The sequence below is a fragment of the Artemia franciscana genome, chromosome 20, assembly GCF_032884065.1.
Source record: "Artemia franciscana chromosome 20, ASM3288406v1, whole genome shotgun sequence".
NCBI lineage: Eukaryota > Metazoa > Arthropoda > Branchiopoda > Anostraca > Artemiidae > Artemia > Artemia franciscana.
The window spans coordinates 11,068,116-11,087,938 of record NC_088882.1 but is presented as its reverse complement, the minus strand read 5'-3'; the positions used below and the strand labels follow the sequence as shown (position 1 = coordinate 11,087,938).

The 19,823-nt window shown below is 34.8% G+C and overlaps 1 protein-coding gene across 1 annotated transcript in view; it reads left to right on the top strand.

Moving 5' to 3' along the window:
- The window catches only part of LOC136039751 (DNA-directed RNA polymerase III subunit RPC1-like), a 96,416-nt gene that overhangs the window by 64,436 nt on the left and 12,157 nt on the right, over nt 1-19,823 (top strand). Inside the window, exons 11-14 of the mRNA XM_065723600.1 lie at nt 3,552-3,675; nt 6,660-6,929; nt 9,187-9,373; nt 13,185-13,294. Coding sequence (XP_065579672.1) covers nt 3,552-3,675; nt 6,660-6,929; nt 9,187-9,373; nt 13,185-13,294 — 691 coding nt within the window. The remainder of the gene's footprint in view (nt 1-3,551; nt 3,676-6,659; nt 6,930-9,186; nt 9,374-13,184; nt 13,295-19,823) is intronic.

The window sequence follows — 19,823 nt, the reverse complement described above, 5'->3', positions numbered from 1 at the left end:
CCATAAGATGAGAGGGCTGCTAGAAGGCCTAAATCATACTTGATAAAACCACTTTGGGTCAGATATGTTGTTTTTACTTTGTTTTCTCTTTGTTTCTATTTGGATAATGGTCATTCTTTAATTTGCTTTAATTTTTATTTTCTATATTTACAAGATATTTAACTTTGGTTTTGCTTTCAGAGATAAGATTCAGGTATAAGCATTTTCTGATTTTGTTGTTGTCACTGAAATTTAAAAATAAAAATCCTGGCTGCAGCTTTTCCGACCTTCCGACCTGTGTCATTTCATATTCTGCTGGTTTTGATGGACAATTAAATTAAAATAACAAGTTTTTTTCAACGGAAAGTAAGGAGTGACATTAAAAATTAAAAAGAGCAGAAATTAATCCGTTACATGGAAGGGGCTGTCCCCTCCTCATTACCTTGCTCTTTACGCTAAAGTTTGACTTTTTGTCACAACTCTGCCTTTTAAAGTAATAAAAAAAAACTTCAGTGTAAAGAGCGAGGTATTGAGGAGGGGGCAACCCCTTCCACGCAACAGAAAAATTTCTGCTTGTTTTAAGTTTAATGTTGCTCCTTACTTTCAGATGAAAAATTTGTCTTTTTTTTATATAATTTCAGATCGTTTCTCAAATAATTTCGGGAAATACATGATACACCACATGGTAGCAACACTGCCATAATATTTTTATTTATTTTTTTCTGGGGGGGGAGAGACAGTCCACCTCATATACGAAATAATTTCTGTTCGTTTTAAGTTTTAATGTTGCTTCTTACTTCCACTTGAATTTTTTATTTTGTTTGTTAGAGTTTTTCAATAGTGCCAGGAAAATCCCTCCCTCGGGTGCAAAGTTTCTCTTGGAAGGTTCTCTCACAAACTTTTCTTCCCATAGAAAACTCTTCCCGTGGAAAATCCCCTCCCTTGCAAAATCTCACCTCGAAATCGCTCAAATTTTGGCAATTAATCGTGATTTCTTGGCATGGTTCGAAAAAACACATGGGTTTAGAATTACCATAATCAGCTCTAACAAAGATAGGCTCTTGGCATAACCATATAGAAAGCACAAAACCATGATTTAAAAATACGCCCGATATTGATACGTCCAATACCGCTGCGCTCGATACCGATACACCCGATACCACTTACAGTCCTTCCCCCAGATACCGTTGAGATTCATATTATCACCAAGAGCACTATTATTGGACCTTTGAACTGTGCTGAATAAAATGGCTATCTTGAAATTTTGACCGGGCGACTTCAGGAGGGTGGGAGCTAGCTGCCCTCTGGTCTTTTTAGTCACTCAAAAAGGATGCTAGAACTTGTCTTCTGAATGAGCCCTCTCCTGATATTCTAGAACAATTAGTTCGATACGATCATCCCCTGGGGAGAACATCCAAAAAAACAATAAACACGCATCCATGCTCTTTCTTTTCGACAAAAATTTTAAAATTTCTCATTTTAAAGATGGGAGCTTGAAACTTCCAAAGTAGTGTTTTCTGGTACGCTAAACCTCATGGTGTGATTTTCGTTAAGATCACTTGCGCCTTTGGGGGTGTTTCCCCCTTTTTCAAAAATTGGGCAAATTTTTTTAGGCTCGTAACTTATGATGGGTAGCACTAAACTTGATGAAGCTTATATATTTTGAATAAGCATCAAAACTGGATTCTTTGGATGTATCTATTGCTATCAAGACTGTGTTTCTTAGAGTTTCGGTTCCCGCGTACTGTTTGATTAATAATAGTTGACTAGTACTAGTTGATGACTAATTTTGATCTTATTGCGATATAGATTGATTTCTACTTGACAACTTTTACTGTTTATCCTATTTCTCTTCTTTGATATTCTTTCTCATGTTTATACAAATTTAGTGCGTATCTAAAGACTCTTGTACGTTCTTTTTTTCTGTCCTGTTTTATTTCGCGTTCTGTATCTTTTATTAATGAAACAGTTATTGTTTCTTGTCTATTTTGTGTTATTACGATGTAGACCAGATTGACTTCTTCTGGACAACTTTTGCTAGTTATACTATTCCTTTTCTTTGACAGCCTTTATCATGTTTATACTATTTTAGTGTAATTTTCAATGTTCTTTTTCTTTTGTCCTGCTAAGCAAGAATATTGTATGGGCAACATTTTACATTAGGACTCTATAATAGTAATTTGTTTTATAGCTTTTTTATTACGAAAATTAGCCGAAAAGTATAGCTATCGTCCTTCGCAAGGGCCAGAGGAAATGTTTTGCTTTTCATCCCACCCCCCCCTCAAAAAAAAAAGAAAATGAAATTTTTCTTTTAAAGATTTGTTTTGGATGTCTGGAACGGGACAAAAAGTCGCCTAGGAGAAGTAAGTCTGGTCTAAAGCTTCTGTCAGATCTGTCCAACCGGAAAAAACTTCGTAGAAGGACTAATTTGCGATGCTTAAGAACTCCAGAAACAGACGTTATTGATACCGAAACGATCATTAAAGCATTACGGTTATTTTGATCAAGGGTGGTTGATTTTAGGATAAGCCGATATAAAGGAATGAACTTCAGGGGGAGGGGGTGATGTTTTTATATTGCTTAAAACAACAAATGACAAAATCAGCACACAGATCACTAGATTGTTGAAGAAAATCACTAAATCAACCAAAATATCACTAAAATATAGTTATTTTTTCACCAGATGGCCACCCTGAGTAGAGGTCTTGGTCAAATTATTTGTGTTGTATTCTTCTTTTCTTCACTGGCTGGGATCATCCTCTTTTCATTTCTTCGTGGCGACATTTCTTTTTGTCAATGTTTGCCATTATGGTCACGAAAATTATTTCAAAATGGGTTTTGTCATAAACCAAATTTTAAATAGGCTTAAAAGATGGCTGAGTCAAGTTTTATGTTTCGTTCTCAACAATTCTAGTAAAAGTTTGCATGTGCGATTTCACAATATCGTTAGTGTAATTTTTGGGTTCAGTGTTACTTACCCTTTGCACGGGATATAGTTTAGTAAAGATAATGGAGGCATTGTAGCTCAGTGCAGAATTTGCACTTTGAATTTAAATCCTACATCCAAAAAAAATCGGCAAAAATTTAAAAAAAAGCATTGAGTTGGCTGTAGACATTCCAGTTGAAACATTGGTGGATTGCCTGATTTCATATTAGCAGATAAGCTTCTTTTTCGACAGTGGATAAACATTTTTCGGCAAAGGGTTAAGCTTGTAGTTGTTTTACTCAGATTCATTATCGCCGTTGTAGATCGCAGTACTAATGACAGTTCCAATATCTTTCATTTCAGGAAATGTCATTAGTCATGAGCTTCGTCACCAACCAAAGTTTTGCACTTTCGGGTATCTTAAACATACTCGTCCTTAGGTAACACCACATCACTTAAGATTGAAAAGACACCATATATTTTGCATCCCATCTTGCGACAACTGGCAAAAAAATTTGTCTGATATACCACTAATTTTTAGAAATAGTCTTGTAGTCATTACTTCTCTTCTGAATCTAGGGCCAAAGGCCGCTGTGTGTCCTCATTCCATTTATTTTAATAGAAATAATGACTGATTTATTTTAAGATTGCACTAGAGGTGGATTACCGACAATCCCGTGATGGTGCTTGTGTTCGAGTCAAAATTGACATCAACCGTGTGCGACTTCTTCAACTTCATTGTAACATCTACTCTATAGCTGAGTCTATTAGTAAGTCAGTATTTCAGTATTTAAGTAAAGGATGAGACTTATAAATCATCAAATTAAGTTTTATTGGTACAATATTCTAATATTAATCAACGTATAAAAGAATAATAATAAATAAATGAATAAATAAATAATAAATAAATAAATAATAATAAATTAATAATAAACAATAATAAATAAATAATAATAATAATAAATAATAATAATAAATAAAAAAATAATAAGAAATAATAAATAAATAAATAATAAGTAAATAATAATAATAAATAACAATAATAAATAAATGACACGCCAAAAGCTAAGCTTTCAAGGGTTGCGCTGTTGTGAAAACAATGAAAACCAAAATGGAAAAATAATAATAAGTAAAATTAAATAAATATAGCGTAAGTGATTTAAAAAAAATGTTTTTTTTATAAATAGAAATCAAGAGGTGAAACCGTGTACTGAAATAAACTCAATTGAAATTTTTTGTTTCATCGCCAAGAAAAATATAGCTTTTCATTCTGTTTTTTACTATTTTTTCTTTGCTGATTGTTTTTGAATATATATTTGTTTATTTCATTTTTAGTATTTGTTTATTTCATTTTTAGTATTTGATAAATGGTAGTAATATTAAACTAAATACAAATGGGGCTGGAGTAAATTTTCTCAAAATTTTAGTGAAGATTATTCTCAAAAAGAGAGAAAAAAGGAAAAAAAAACACGAAAACTAGTCCTTACCTAACGTTGACCTACCACCCATCAGCTTCTACCATCTACAATTACCAAATCAGATATTATGCTTGCACTTAACTTGTTGAGCTTGTAGATCTGTAGAATTGGGAAATAATTAAAAAGACGTCTCAAAATTTTTGGAAAGTTTTTTTTCGGGAAAAAAATGTCAAGTAAAGTAAGCTCTTAGCTTAAGTTGACATGTTTCTCGTTTTCATCAATTACTTTACCCTGCGTAATAAAGTCGGCAAGTCAGTTAGGAGAAATTACTGAAAGGGTCAATTGAATTTCTTTTTTTTTAATTTTTGCGTTATTTATCGCTAAAAAGAAAATGCAAAGAAGTAAAGAAAAGGATAATAAAAGGAAAACTGTTAACAGCCATCAGAATGTTGGGATTTTTATGCTAAGAGCTGAAAAGGAAATCAAATGAGAATAGAAGAAAAAGAGAAGGAAAACTCTTAGCGGCCATCAAAATATTATAATTTTTTTGGCTAAAAGCTGAAAAAGTAAAGCGAATGAGAATAGAAGCTAAAGATAAGGAAAACTCTGAGCGGCCATCGAAATGTTGGAATCCTTTTGCTAAAAGCTGAAAAAGTAAAGGAAAATAGAAGGGAAAGAGAGGGAAATAGTAGAGGGTTATCAAAATATTGCGATTCCTTGTTGTTTCTTTTAAGTTTCCCTGTTTTTTCAAGAATTTTATGTTAAAAATTCTTCTCTTAAAGATAATCTTTAAGGAGCCTTTTAACAGAGACCATACAGAAAACATATGGAAACAAGGAACCTAATTCAACTGTCCTCTAGATAAATTCATGTGTTTTTTTTGCCCCTCATTCCCTGATAATTCTCGTCGAGGTGCAGTTATGATACCGTATAGTATTGTAACCAGCTTGATGATTAAAACATTCAGAAGCCAAACAGATTAACCCTGACTGACTTGAATTGACTTATGGCTCCTGCCGCGTTGGAGGCGTTGTGAACAACATTGCAACTCTGCTCTTCCAAGCTCACTGGTCTATTGCTAGGAGTGCCTTGTCGACAGCCATATTAGCTATCTCCAAGAGTTTGTTGTGGCTATCCTTCTACCTTGTCCGGAGTCTGTCCCTTGGGTGGGACCAGCCATGTGCTTGTAAGTCGAAATCGTAGACTGTATGTGCCGGGATCGTCGCTGGTGTACCTAGGAGGTGCCCGAACCGTCGGAGAGTACATTCCAGGTGAACATACAGAGGCCACTTTGGTCAAGGAGGTTTAAACAATGGCCATTTCTCAGTCCGGAGGCAACCAAGGGTTGTGATAGGATGAAAGAAAGTTGATCATCTGAGGCAGGTTCTAGACTATTCGTTGCAATGAATCTTAGGTGAGTGGTTGTATGCCCATCACCGACCCTAGGCCTATATTCTGATCAGAACCATGATTTACCTGGATACTGAGAATCCTGGGATGTAACCTTCCCTGCTTTTTGAGGCTGAGGCTATCTTGATTGGAGCCTTTAGTTAGGGAAACCGCATTTTCAGAGACTCATGGTCTGCATCATTCCAGACGAACTCCATCACCTCCGAAGAGATTAACCCCAGTCTATTAAATTTTTTGAGATTTTAAAGTCAAGATAATTGGATGATATTAACTGTATATTGAAAAAGATTAACAGTTTAATAGCAACAACACCATTAGAAGCCGATTTAAAGAAACGTCCATATTATAATATTGGATAAACGGTCACTTTCTTGAGAAAATTTATTTTATAATTTTCAAATAAAAATATCTTTTAAATTTCGTCTGGTGGGGTGCCAGCTATGGCGTGGTGAGTAATAAATCTTACGTTTATAATTTTTTCTAAAATTATTTTTTTATTTTATCAAGTCTCATTTTGATTCAGTATCTGTTTATTTCTTTATTGTATTTTTATTTTTACGTCTGTGCAAAACGAGCTCGTCTCTTTGCCAAATATTTTGACATTTAGTATGTTATGTTTGTATGATATAAAAATAAATAAACCTGAACCTTTAAATTGGTTTTTAGAAGTTTTGTCTAAAAAGCGATTGTTTACCCTTTTTGTGTGAATATATAACTACATCACGAATAAAACCTCAAACATTTTCCCACTTGATGAGCGGCAGAATCAACTAAGACATCTTCAGTAGGTTATCTTCTTTGACATATTTTTTGATATTGTTGTTTTTAAGAAACTGGCTGTTTTGGCAACTGATTGACTCAAATAAAGACAAAAAAAAATATCCTAAAACCCTTTTATGATTAAAGAATTTCTTTTTCTTTTATAGGGAATTCAAAAATTCTCAAAAGTGCGAAACTTGAAGTAGCTGACCCCGTATCTATAGAAGATAACACTATAGAAATCGATATATCGCACACTAAGCTTAGAGGTGGTCCAGAAGCTGCAGCCTCAGTCCTCCGCAGCAACTTAGCCGCTATTCCTATATCAGGAATACCTCAGGTTCGTCGATGTGTTATATCAAAAGAAGGAGGAAAGATGGAGCTACTTATTGAAGGGCTAGGAATGAGAGAGGTGCTAGGAACTCCTGGAGTCAATGGTAAAATTATTTATGCTATTTCTTTGCTTTATTAGCATTTTTCATGTTTGTATTACTTTAAATAATCTTAAACATTATTATTCTGTCTCTCTAAAAGGGAGTGCCATAATGGTAAGTTATTTATAATTTATAGCCCTCTTTTAGTTTTCAGCCCATATAGCTAAAACTTAATTTATAGTCCGCTTTAATTTACAAACTAGCCAAAGAGTCTATGAATTGTATCAAAAGAAGGAGGAAAGATGGGGTTACTTATTGAAGGGATAAGAATGATGAGCAGTGTTAGAAACTCCTGGAGTCAATGTTAAAATTGGTTATGTTATTTTCATGTTTGTTCATGTTTGTTTTACTTTTATGTGACCTTAAATGTTCTGGTTCTGTCCTTCTTAGGAAGAATATCGTAGCTACAACATTCTACATTTGGGCTCTTCCATTTATAATTTGTAGCCCTCTTTCACTTTTTAGCCCTTATAGCCAAAAGTAATTTATAGCTTTCTTTAATTTACAAACTTGCCAAGGAGTCTATGAATTATGTCAAAAGAGGGAGGAAAGACGTGTCCCTCTACTTATTAAAGGGACAAGAATGAGGGATGCTAGAAACTCTTTGAGTCTAGGTTAAAATTGGTTTCGCCATTTCTCTTCTTTATTAGCCAATTTCATGTTCGCATTACTTTTCTGCAATCTTAAATATTCTTATTCTGTCCTGCTAAGAGAGAATGTCGTAACTACAACATTTTACATTTGTCCTATTTATTCTGTCCACCATTTGAAATCTACTAAGGAAGTACACTGATTTTTTTTTTTTTTTTTTTTTTTTTTTTTTTTATTTTTTTTTTTTTTTTTTTTTTGCTTTGCACTTATTTAGGTTGAAAAGTACATTGAAAAGGTTACGCAAAATGCGAAAATAGAAAAAAGTCAAAATTTCAAAGAATGCTTAGATCCAAATACAGAAGAGAGAATAATGAGGACTTTTTTTCCCAAGACAGTGAACGAATAAAACCTGTTTGAATATTTCGGCCCTATATCTAAGGGCCGTCTGCAGCGAAGAAAATAATAAGCAATATTATTGTTTATTATTTATTAAATTATTGTTTATTATTTATTATTACAACATTATTATTGTTTATATTATTGTATATTGTTTATTATAAATAATATTGTTTATTATTTTCTTTGCTAAAGGCGCCCCTTAGATATAGGGCCGAAATATTCAAATAGGTTTTTTTCGTTCACTGTCTTGGGAAAAAAAGTCCTCATTACTCTCTCTTCTGTATTTGTATTATGGAAAGGCAGTGTTGTCCTCGTCATTATTCAAAGCTTAGATCATCATGTAAGATAAAGCGTTAATTAATATTGTAATTCTGACTCTGTAAATCAATAAGTATGAGACTAGTGAATCCAATTATAAAAATATCTGGTCCTTTGGTACAATCTATAGCTGAAGGCTTGTCATTAATGTGCATATTTTAACTATAGAACTAATCATTTAATAATGTTTGAAATTTTATTATTTTCAAAACAAGGTAGAGGGCGCAGTTGGCAGTAAGTATAAGCAAATTGAATCAGAAATTTTCATTGATCCCATATCTTCATCACCCTTCCTTGAGAATAAAAGCAAGCAGACCGAATTTCTTTAATTATTGACTGATTTAAATAAATAGTATTCTTTGTTGATAAGAAATTATTGTTATTAGATGATAATTTTATTAAAATTTGGCCTGAAAATGTTTGGAAGACGGGGGGGGGCGAATCAAGATTTTGCGCCGGGCGCAAGAGATGCTAGAACCGCCACTGTAGATGCCTTGTTATGGTCGCACCCTTTGTGTGCCAGAGGATCGTCCTTGTCGGCCAACCATCTTGGGCCAAAAAAGTAGGTCGTCCCCGAATGGTGTGGGATGTTGTAAGGAAAGATTTAAAGGAAATGGGAATTTCTTAGAAGGGTGTACAGAGGAAAACCTTGAACGGGTTGGGATGGAGGAGGAGTGTGTGTAGCTGTGTAGGCCTGTGGTGTCCTGGTGCTACAGTGAGCTGTTTGTGGTAGTATTAGTAGTTTTTACAAATGCATGGGTGTTTTTCGTTTGAGGAGGATGGCTTCAAGAAAGCGCAAAATAATAGACTATTCATGGAAAATTATAAGCATTGTAGGAAACTTGAAAACCTGGAAATTTAGGTGAACCCGGGCTCAAGGTCCGGGACCAGGCTTCCCCTCCCTAGCCTAAAAAGGCCCTTTCGTTCAAGACTGACCCAATTTTATTCTTAGGTCTTGCTTCAACATCAAATCACATAGATGAAGTTTACAAATGCTTGGGAATAGAAGCGTCACATACCATGATTGTCCAAGAGATTACAAATACAGTTAAAGGGCACGGTATAACCATTGACCGAAGGCATATTGAACTACTGGCTGCAAACATGACCTGCACAGGAGTTGTAGAAGGCACCACGAGGTAAGTCTTCTTTCTAGATACTCGTCTTGACACTGAGGGACGGTCACTGACTAAGAGAAATAATTCGATGCTCCAAGAGGCACTCAAAGACTCACCACCGTAACAGACAACTTGTATAACGCATAAACGAAAGAAATAAAATCATAATGCGTGGGCTTATAAGTACATGTACTGAAATCCCCCCCCCCCAAAAAAAAAAAAAAATATTATGATTCCTCGCCCCAAATTTTGGCTTATGTGCCTAGGCTTGCTTCTTCTAGAATCTGGTATAAAAAATTGTTAAATATTGAAACTACAGATTCGCATAACTGCATCAGCCAACTGAAAGGATAGGCTTTCTTGGACTTGTTCGTTTAACAAAAGCATGAGCGGGGAGTGTTTTTATTAGAATCATATGCTAAGGCCCAGTTAATCGTCTTATTATATCCTTTAGTAAGGTTTTTAAATAGCTGCATCTGTGTAAATGTAACAATAGCTTGAAACGGAGTGACATGTTTGTGCTATATGTATAAGACTATAAGATAGTTAAGGTGAGGCTCAATATATTAAAATGTAGAAATAAAACCCAAATTTACCTTGCTTTGGCCTTAAGGGCCGAGCGTAATTAACAATGATTCCAATATATTTCCCAACTATCAAATATATTGAAAAATTTTCCATTATAATGGAAGAACCGAGCGTGAATACCTTGGTAGCACCTCAACACAACTATTCCATTTTAATTCAAATGATTAGGAGAGAGTGATGTACGGAAAAATAAGGGGTATATAAATGACCCTAAACTATTAACAAAATATAAAATGAATCAATCTTTATATAGAAGAACTAGGAATATTATTTATTAAGAAATAAATTTTCTTACTAAATTTAAAGTTTTATTTTGTTACTAAATTAAATTGTCACGCGAGTAATTAACTTGTTCTTGGATCCAGATGAAATATAAAAAAAAAAAACAAGTTTTTTTAACTGCAAGTAAGGAGCAACATTAAAATTTAAAGCGAATAGAAATTATTCCGTATATGAAAGGTGTTGTCCCCTCCTCAGCACCTCGCTCTTTACGCTAAAGTTTGACTCTTTGTCACAACTCTACTTTTTAAAACAATAAAAAACTTTAGCGTAAAGATCACTTTTTATTGTGCTTTATTGGTTTTATTGTTTTAATTTATTGTTTTTATTGTCTTTAAAAGTTTTTTATTGGTACTAAGGAGGGGGGCAACCCCTTTCATATACGGTATAATTTTTTAAGTTTTAATGTCGCTCCTTACTTGCAGCTAAAAAAAACTTGTTTTTTTTTTATTTCATTTCTGAACTTTTTGTATCAATGCCTGTTTTGATTTTGGCTCACCGCACATGAATAAATAAAATGAAATTTTCACATAATTTTTTTTTTGCTAAATGACTTTATCATAGTTTTGATCGGACGATTTTGATAAAAAAAGGGGTGGGGGAGGAGGCCTATTTGCCCTTCAATTTTTGGTCACTTAAAAATGCTACTAGATTTTTTTAACTTTTTTACGAACTTTTTTGTTAGTAATAAACATACGAACTTTAAGTGTGTTTTTATTTATCTTTTTTTTTAATTTATTTTCTCATTTTTTTAAAAATTATGCTAGAAAATCCCGCGCCCCCTTCATGGATATTCTCTTCCCTCATGAAACATTCCTCCATGGAAAGATCCACATCCTCCCATGTACCCCCCTACCCCCAACCCACCCGCACCCCAACGCGAAAAATTCCCCTACACTTTATAATAATTATTACTATATGTAAACAATGGTCAAAGTTTGTAACTTACAGCCCCTCCCCCGGGGACCGTTGGGTATTAAGTCGTCCCCAAAGATATATTTATTAAGTTTTTGATTAAACTGAACAGAATGGCTATCTCAAAATTTTGATCCAGTGACTTTGGGGAAAAAATATATGGGGGAGGGGGCCTAGGTGCCCTCCAATTTTTCGGTCACTTAAAAAGGGTACTAGAACTTTTAATTCCCGTTAAAATAAGCCCTCTTGCGACATTCTAAGACCATTGGGTCGATACGATCACCACTGGCAAAAAAAAATAATAAATAAATAAACACACCTGTCTTCTGTCTGTCAACATCTGTCTTCTGGGAAAAAAAAAAAAAATACAAAATTCCACATTTTTGTAGATAGGAGCTTGAAACTTCAGGTTTTCTGATACGCTGAATCTGATGGTGTGATTTTCGTGGTGTGATTCTATGATTTTTAGGGGGTGTTTCCCCCTATTTTCTAAAATTATGCAAATTTTCTCTGGCTCGTAACTTTTGATGGGTCAGACTAAACTTGATGTAACTATTGGTATCAACATTCAGTTTTTTAGAGTTTCGGTTACTATTGAGCCGGGTAGCTCCTTACTGCAGTTCGTTGCAGTAAGCAACGAATATTGCAGTAATAGACCACGAACTATTTGATAAAATAGTAAATATAGTGACAATATTACTTCGCAAAGTGCTTCTTGTAGGTCCGGTTCAGTCTCCGTCAAGATCCCCCCAATGTTTGTTTTTTAACTAAGAGGCAAATAAGAATCTTTATTGACTTGAAGGGAGGGAATTTTTAACCTTAACAAATTGATACAGATGCATAGTAAAAAAAGGCTATAATAGTAAATGAAATAGGTTCATATATATATATATATATATATATATATATATATATATATATATATATATATATATATATATATATATGTATATATAATATATATATACCGAAAAGAGAAATCATCAATGCAACAGCACAAACACATTAGAATAAGCCCTCTTGAGACATTCTAGGACCAAAAAAAGAAGAAGATAGAAGGAGAAAGGGAAATCTGTTTCCCTAAATTAGTGATTAATATAGACCAGCACTTGAATGAACCCTATATATATATATATAACCCTTAACCCTATATATATATATATATATATATATATATATATATATATATATATATATATATATATATATATATATATATATATATATATATATATATTTCATATTGAACACATTCAAATGTGAATTTAATTTTTTAATCAAATATTTATTTTCTCTGAGTACCAAAGCTTTTGGTGCACCCTGTATATAAATTTATACTATATCATTGTTTTTTTTCTGTTAATTCTTGTCAAATCAAGTGAAGAGAAGGGGACGCTTATTGATAAGCGTCATTCTTTGTCAAGAATTATTTAACTTTTTTTATTTTTGGCTGAGAGGGGACTAATATCCTTTCTTCCCTCCTCTATTGGCGCCATCGTCTCCTTGTGTATCTGTTGATCCTCTCGTTGGTATTTGTAAACTTTTTCACGGATTAGATCTATTCTTCCTATAATACGATTACCCTTTAGCATGTCTTTCGGCTATGATGACTATCACTGCGCAAATCTGAAGAAGAATATGAAATCTTGAGCTTTCTCTTTCGAGAGTTCGATTCTCTGTTGTTCTCTGTTCTTTCCAAAAGTCTGAGCTGTTATTTAGTTTTAGTTAAACTTAAAGTACGAATAGCACCAAAAACCGATAAGAGGGGAAACTCGAGTTCGAAAGATCTGAAAACCAGACAGCCTAACAATGACGAAACTCAATTGTGTATTGTGTTTTTTTTTACTTTTTCAAGTCTCCGTTCTCCTTTAATCTGCTAATTCTTTTTTTTTTTGCTTTTCAGCTTTTATCTGCCCTGATATTTTTTTTCTACGCTTTCAGAATATTATTCTTAGAATATTCGAAAAATATTAGAATAACACATTAGAATAGTATTATTACTTTTTTTTGCTAGTATACAACTGGTATTACACTTTTGTTTTGTTTTCAGGTATGGCTTGCAAAAGATGCGAAATTCTGTCTTTTTGCTATCTTCATTTGAGCAAACTAGCAAACACTTGTATGATGCTGCCTTTTTTGGTGTGACTGACGACCTTTCAGGTAATTATATGTTTTATTACCTGCAAAATATTTATTATCTTATAATTGCCCAATACCTGGTTTATTACCTGATACCCAATTTCATCACCTGACAGAGTGATGCTTCTTCCATTAAATATTTTACCTCCAAGGTATGATGGGTGGGTTGTATTTGATGTTATCGTACTTCTGTGATAATTGTCTAAAAGTGTTAAGCTGATCTCAAAGGGAAGACCAACTGGGGAATAGATGCTCAATAACACTGTTATCATGACCTATATTGGTCGATTTCTCTCTTTTGGTAATTGTCATAGAAGTGTGAAAACATCGGATACCACCTATAAGGCATGAAAGTGGGATGTTTGGTCTAATTAAAAGGCGTTGAAGTATGAGTCGTGGAGTCAGCGTTTTAGTAAGTTTTTGCTGAATGGAGTCGAAGCTGGAATCAGTGTGTTGAAAATGTCTGGAGTCGGTGTCGGTTGTAACTTATAAAATCTAGTTAAAACGAAGCTTTAGAACAGGGCTGCTTAGTCGGAGTCAGAGTTTTAGTAATATTTTGCTAAATGGAGTCGGACCTGGAGTCAGTATATTGAAAATGTCTGGAGTCGGAGTCGGTTGTAACTTATAAAATCTAGATAAAACGAAACTTTAGAACAGGGCTGTTGAATCGGAGTCAGAGTTTTAGTAACATTTTGCTGAATGGAGTCGGAGCTAAAGTCAGTATACTAGAAATGTCTGGAGGCGGAGTCAGAGTTTTAGTAACATTTTGCTGAATGGAGTCGGATCTGGAGTCAGTAAATTGAAAATGTCTGGAGTTGGAGTCGGTTGTAACTTATAAAATCTAGTTCAACGAAGCTTTAAAACAGGACTGTGGAGTCGGAGTCATAGTTTTAGTAATATTTTGCTGAATGGATTCGGAGCTGGAGTCAGTACATTGAAAATGTCTGGAGTTGGAGTCGGTTGTAACTTATAAAATCTAGTTAAACGAAGCTTTAAAACTGGGCTGTGGAGTCGTAGTCATAGTCTTAGTAACATTTTGCTGAATGGAGTCGGACCTGGAGTCAGTGTATTGAAAATGTCTGGGGTTGGAGTCGGTTGTAACTTATAAAATCCAATTAAACAAAACTTTAAAACAGGGCTGTGGAGTCGAAATAAGAGCTTTAGTAATATTTTGCTGATTGGAGTCGGAGCTGGAGTCAGTATGAAAATGTCTGGAGTCAGAGTTGGTTATAACTTATAACCGACTCCACGGACCTTTAGCGACAGGATACTTGGAATTTGCGTACAAAAGAATTCTACATCCTCCCGCCCCGCCCGCCTGAATATCACATGATAGAACACGATAGTCGATAAAACATAACCGGCACAGAAAGAACGTGAACTCTGACACTGGTTTGATTGATATTCTTTTTCAAAATTTCTGTTTTTTGAACATTCTGGCAAGGCCACATTCAGGGGTGGGGCTGGAGGGTTTTACCACCTGAAACCTTTGTCTTGCTCGTAAGAACGTCATAAAGATGCATGAAACATATCTTTGATGCATTTAAAAAATCTTTTTCTTCTCGAATAGGCTGGAAAGAGATTATAGAGTGAAAGAGGTCAAGGGTAGAAAGAGTAGAGAGAAACCATATAAAAAACTTATGAAGGTTCTTCACGAGAGGTATTAAAGAGTCAAGTGAAGCTCATAATAATTTAGGGCGGACGAGAAATGGGTGTAAGCCTAGATTAGGGGTGTATTTCGAGGCTTTTTTTCTCCAATAGGCTAAAAGGCCTTAAACATAGCTGTAAAATGTAATAAAAATGCATAAAAACACATTTTTTATGCGTCTTTTAAATTCATTTTATCTCACCTTCCCCCTCCCAAACAAAGTCCTGGATAAAGCCGTCCATTCTGGCATATTAAGTAATATACCGTTGTTACACATTCTGGCATGAAATCCATATTTTCCTGTCACGCCTAGGAAAATTAATTCCAGTGTGCTAGGTTCTTCAAAACCAATTTAAGCAACTATGTTGTCTATCATGTTTGTTTTTGCCAAATCACAATAATTCAGGTTTGGACAAGGATTATATATATATATATATATATATATATATATATATATATATATATATATATATATATATATATATATATATATATATATATATGTATATATATATATATATATATATATATATATATATATATATATATATATACATACATATATATATATATATATATATATATATATATATATATATATATATATATATATATATATATATATATATATATATATATATATATATATATATATATATATATGATGACAGTGGTCAAATATGGCTCTGAAGCATGGGCACTCCGAAAAGCAGATGAAAATTTACTAGATGTTTTCCAGAGAAATTGCTTACGGATGGTTCTGGGTACCCGGCTGACGACCGGGACACAGGGAGTATAAATGACGACCAGGATATATGTAAAAAAAAACTAAAAAAAAAGGTAAAACTAAAAAAAAACTAAAAAGAAAAAAAAACTAAAAACTAATAAAAAACAAAAACTAAAAAAACTAAAAAAGAAAAAAAAGAAAAAAGGAAAAAAATGAAAAATAAAGGAGAAAAACAAAACTAAAAAAAAAAACGAATGTATATACAGACCGGGACACCGGGATACAAATGACGACCGGGACACAGGGAATATAAATGACGACCGGGACACAGGGACACAACTACAACGGGGACGCCGGGGGGCACAGGGGGATTTAAATGACGACCGGGACACCGGGACACAAGGAATATAAATGACGCCCGGGACACTCAAAGAGAAATCACAGACTGGGACACCGGGACACAAATGACGACCGGGACGCAGGGAATATAAATGTCGACCGGGACACAGGGACACAACTACAAAGGGGACGCCGGGGGGCACAGTGGGATATATAAATGACGACGGCGACACAGGGAATGGTCGATTAGCAATCACCATCAACAAAGCTCAAGGGCAATCATTAGAATCATGAGGTATAGATCTGAATATGGATTGTTTTCCCATGGACCATTATATGTTGCATGTTAAAGAGTCGGTAAAACTGACAATCTATTTATATGCACAGACAATGGGACAGCAAAGAATGTTGTATATTCGCAAGTTTTACGTAGTTAAAAACATATATATATATATATATATATATATATATATATATATATATATATATATATATATATATATATATATATATATATATATATATATATATATATATATCTATATTCACAGGTGGGACATAGGGACACAACTACAATGGCGCGTAACTAATATGGCGCGTAACGACTTACGCACGTGGGGTTGGCTTGGAGGGGGCGCGAAGCGCCCCCACCAACAAGGTGTTGGGGTGGCGCTTCGCGCCACCCCAACAGCTAGTATATATATATACATATGTATGTTTTTAACTACGTAAAACTTGCGAATATACAACATTCTTCGCTGTCCCATTGTCGGTGCATATACAAAGCCTTATATACTTATAATGATGTCATATGCAAACGCTCTTTTTACAAACAAACTAACATGCATACATACAACTTATCTATATATATAAAAATAAGTTGTCAGTGTGTGTGTGTGGGTCTGTCGGGTGACGTCATGTTTGTGTGTTGACTGACGTCATGTTTTCGACTGACGAAATTACAGACCGGGACATCGGGACACAAATGACGACCGGGACACCGGTACATAGGGAATATAAATGACGACCGGGACACCGGCACATAGGGAATATAAATGACGACCGGGACACTCAAAGAGAAAGCGACCGGGACACAAGGAATGTTCGATTAGCAATCACCATCAACAAAGCACCGGGACACAAATGACGACCGGGACACAGGGAGTATAAATGACGACCAGGACATAAGTAAAAGAAAACTAAAAAAAGGTAAAAACTACAAAAAAACTAAAAAGAAAAAAAAAACTAAAAACTAATAAAAAAAACTAAAAAAAAATAAAAAAGAAAAAAAAAGAAAAAAAGGAAAAAAATTAAAAATAAAGGAGAAAAACAAAACTAAAAAAAATAAAAATAAAAAAAAACTAAAAAGAAAAAAGAAAAAAAAACTAAAACAAAAGTAAAAACCAAAAAAAAAACTAAAAAGAAAAAAATGGGAAAAATACAAAAATTTATTTCATCATATACCATTTCAAAAACGAATGTATATACAGACCGGGACACCGGGATACAAATGACGACCGGGACACAGGGAATATAAATGACGACCAGGACACAGGGACACAACTACAACGGGGACGCCGGGGGGCACAGGGGGATATATAAATGACGACGGGGACACAGGGAATGTTCGATTAGCAACCACTATCAACAAAGCTCAAGGGCAATCATTAGAATCATGAGGTATAACTAAAAAAACTGAAAAAAAGGTAAAAAACTAAAAACTAAAGGAAAGAATGTATATACAGACTGGGACACCGGGACACATCTATATATATAAAAATAAGTTGTCTGTGTGTGTGTGGGTCTGTCGGGTGACGTCATGTTTGTGTGTTGAATGACGTCATGTTTTCGACTGACGAAATTACAGACCGGGACATCGGGACACAAATGACGACCGGGACACCGGCACATAGGGAATATAAATCACGACCGGGACACTCAAAGAGAAAGCGACCGGGACATATATAAAAATAAGTTGTCTGTCTGTGTGTCTGTCTGTGGATCAGGTGACGTCATGTTTCTGTGTTGACTGACGTCATGAAATTAGTTGTCGTCATTTTTGCTTTGACGGTGACGTCATTCAAGATATTTAAGACATATGTTCACGTAGAGATCTATTAATGTTTAAGTTTACAATGACTGATGAACTTACCATGGCAAAAGCCGATTAAGATGCTCAAAGAGTCTATGCCAAAAAACTTGCTGCTGATAGAGAAAGTCAGAAAAGAAAGCGTGCCGAGGAACTACCAGAGTAACGCGAAAGCAGACTTGCTGCTAAAAGAGAAAGTGAAAAAAGAAGGCGTGCCGAGGAATCAAAAGAACAGCAAGGAAACAGACTTGAGGCTGATAGAGAAAGAAAGAACAGAAAGCGTGCCGAGGAATCAAAAGAACAGCAAGGAAACAGGCTTGAGGCTGATAGAGAAAGAAAGAACAGAAAGCGTGCCGAGGAACTACCAGAGCAACGCGGAAGCAGACTTGCTGCTAAAAGAGAAAGTGAGAAAAGAAGGTGTGCCGAGGAATTACAAGAACAGCAAGAAATCAGGCTTGCTGCTGATAGAGAAAGTAAGAAAAGAAAGCGTGCCGAGGAATCACAAGAACAGCAAGAAATCAGGCTTGCTGCTGATAGAGAAAGTAAGAAAAGAAAGCGTGCCGAGGAATCAGAGCAACCTGAAAGTTATCGCCTGGCATTCAGGTACAACCCAGTCGATGATTATAGCTTGAGTAGATGTGTTCAAATCGGGACAATGTCTAAAATTTGTCCCTATTGCAAGGCCTTGAAATTCAATGGTGAAACAATGGGAATGTGTTGCGCCTCAGGAAAAGTTAAACTTCCTCTATTGGCTGCACCACCAGAGCCATTGAAGACTTTCCTTACTGGAACTACGTCAGAATCTAAGCGTTTTTTGTCAAAAATCAGAAAATACAACTCATGTTTCCAAATGACGTCGTTTGGAGCCCAAATCGAAAATCCAGATCAATTTATGTCTACTTTCAAAGTAAAAGGGCAAATTTATCATAGAGCAGGGTCCCTTCTACCATTCTCAGGCGAGAATCATAAATTTTTACAATTGTACTTCATCAGTGATAGAAATTCTGAATTGAATGCACGTTGCGAAATTTCTCCCAACGTTGAAAGGACAATCGTTTCCCAATTGCAACATCTTTTCCACGAAAATAATAATTTAGTGCGTCTGTTCAAAACAGCCATCGATTTGATGCCTACTGATACGCATAAAATTGTTATTTCCGCTGACAAAACGCCTCCTGGCCAACATGTGCGTAGATACAATGCTCCAACTATCGACGAAGTGGCAATCGTTATGGTCGGTGATCAGTTTTTACCTCGAGATATTATTCTTCTTAAGCAAAACGCTCAGTTGTTAAGAATTGCTGAAACTCATCGATGCTACGATGCCCTACAATATCCTATCATTTTTTGGGATGGAGCCGACGGCTATCACTTTAATATTAAATTGATGAATCCAGCCACTAACAAAGAAATGAATAAGAAATGCAGTGCAATGCATTATTATTCCTATAGACTAATGATTCGGCAGGATGAAGAAAATTATATTTTAAAATGCCGTGAATTGTTTCACCAATTCGTCGTTGATATGTATGCTAAAATTGAATCAGAACGTTTGCTATATATCCGCCTGAATCAGACCAAGCTCCGCTCTGAATAATACATTCATTTGCGAGATGCAGTTATAAATGACGGTAATACCACAAACGTTGGAAGATTAACAATTTTACCTTCGTCATATGCTGGCAGTCCCCGTCATATGCATGAATATGCTCAAGATGCTATTGCGTATGTTCGTCTCTATGGTCGT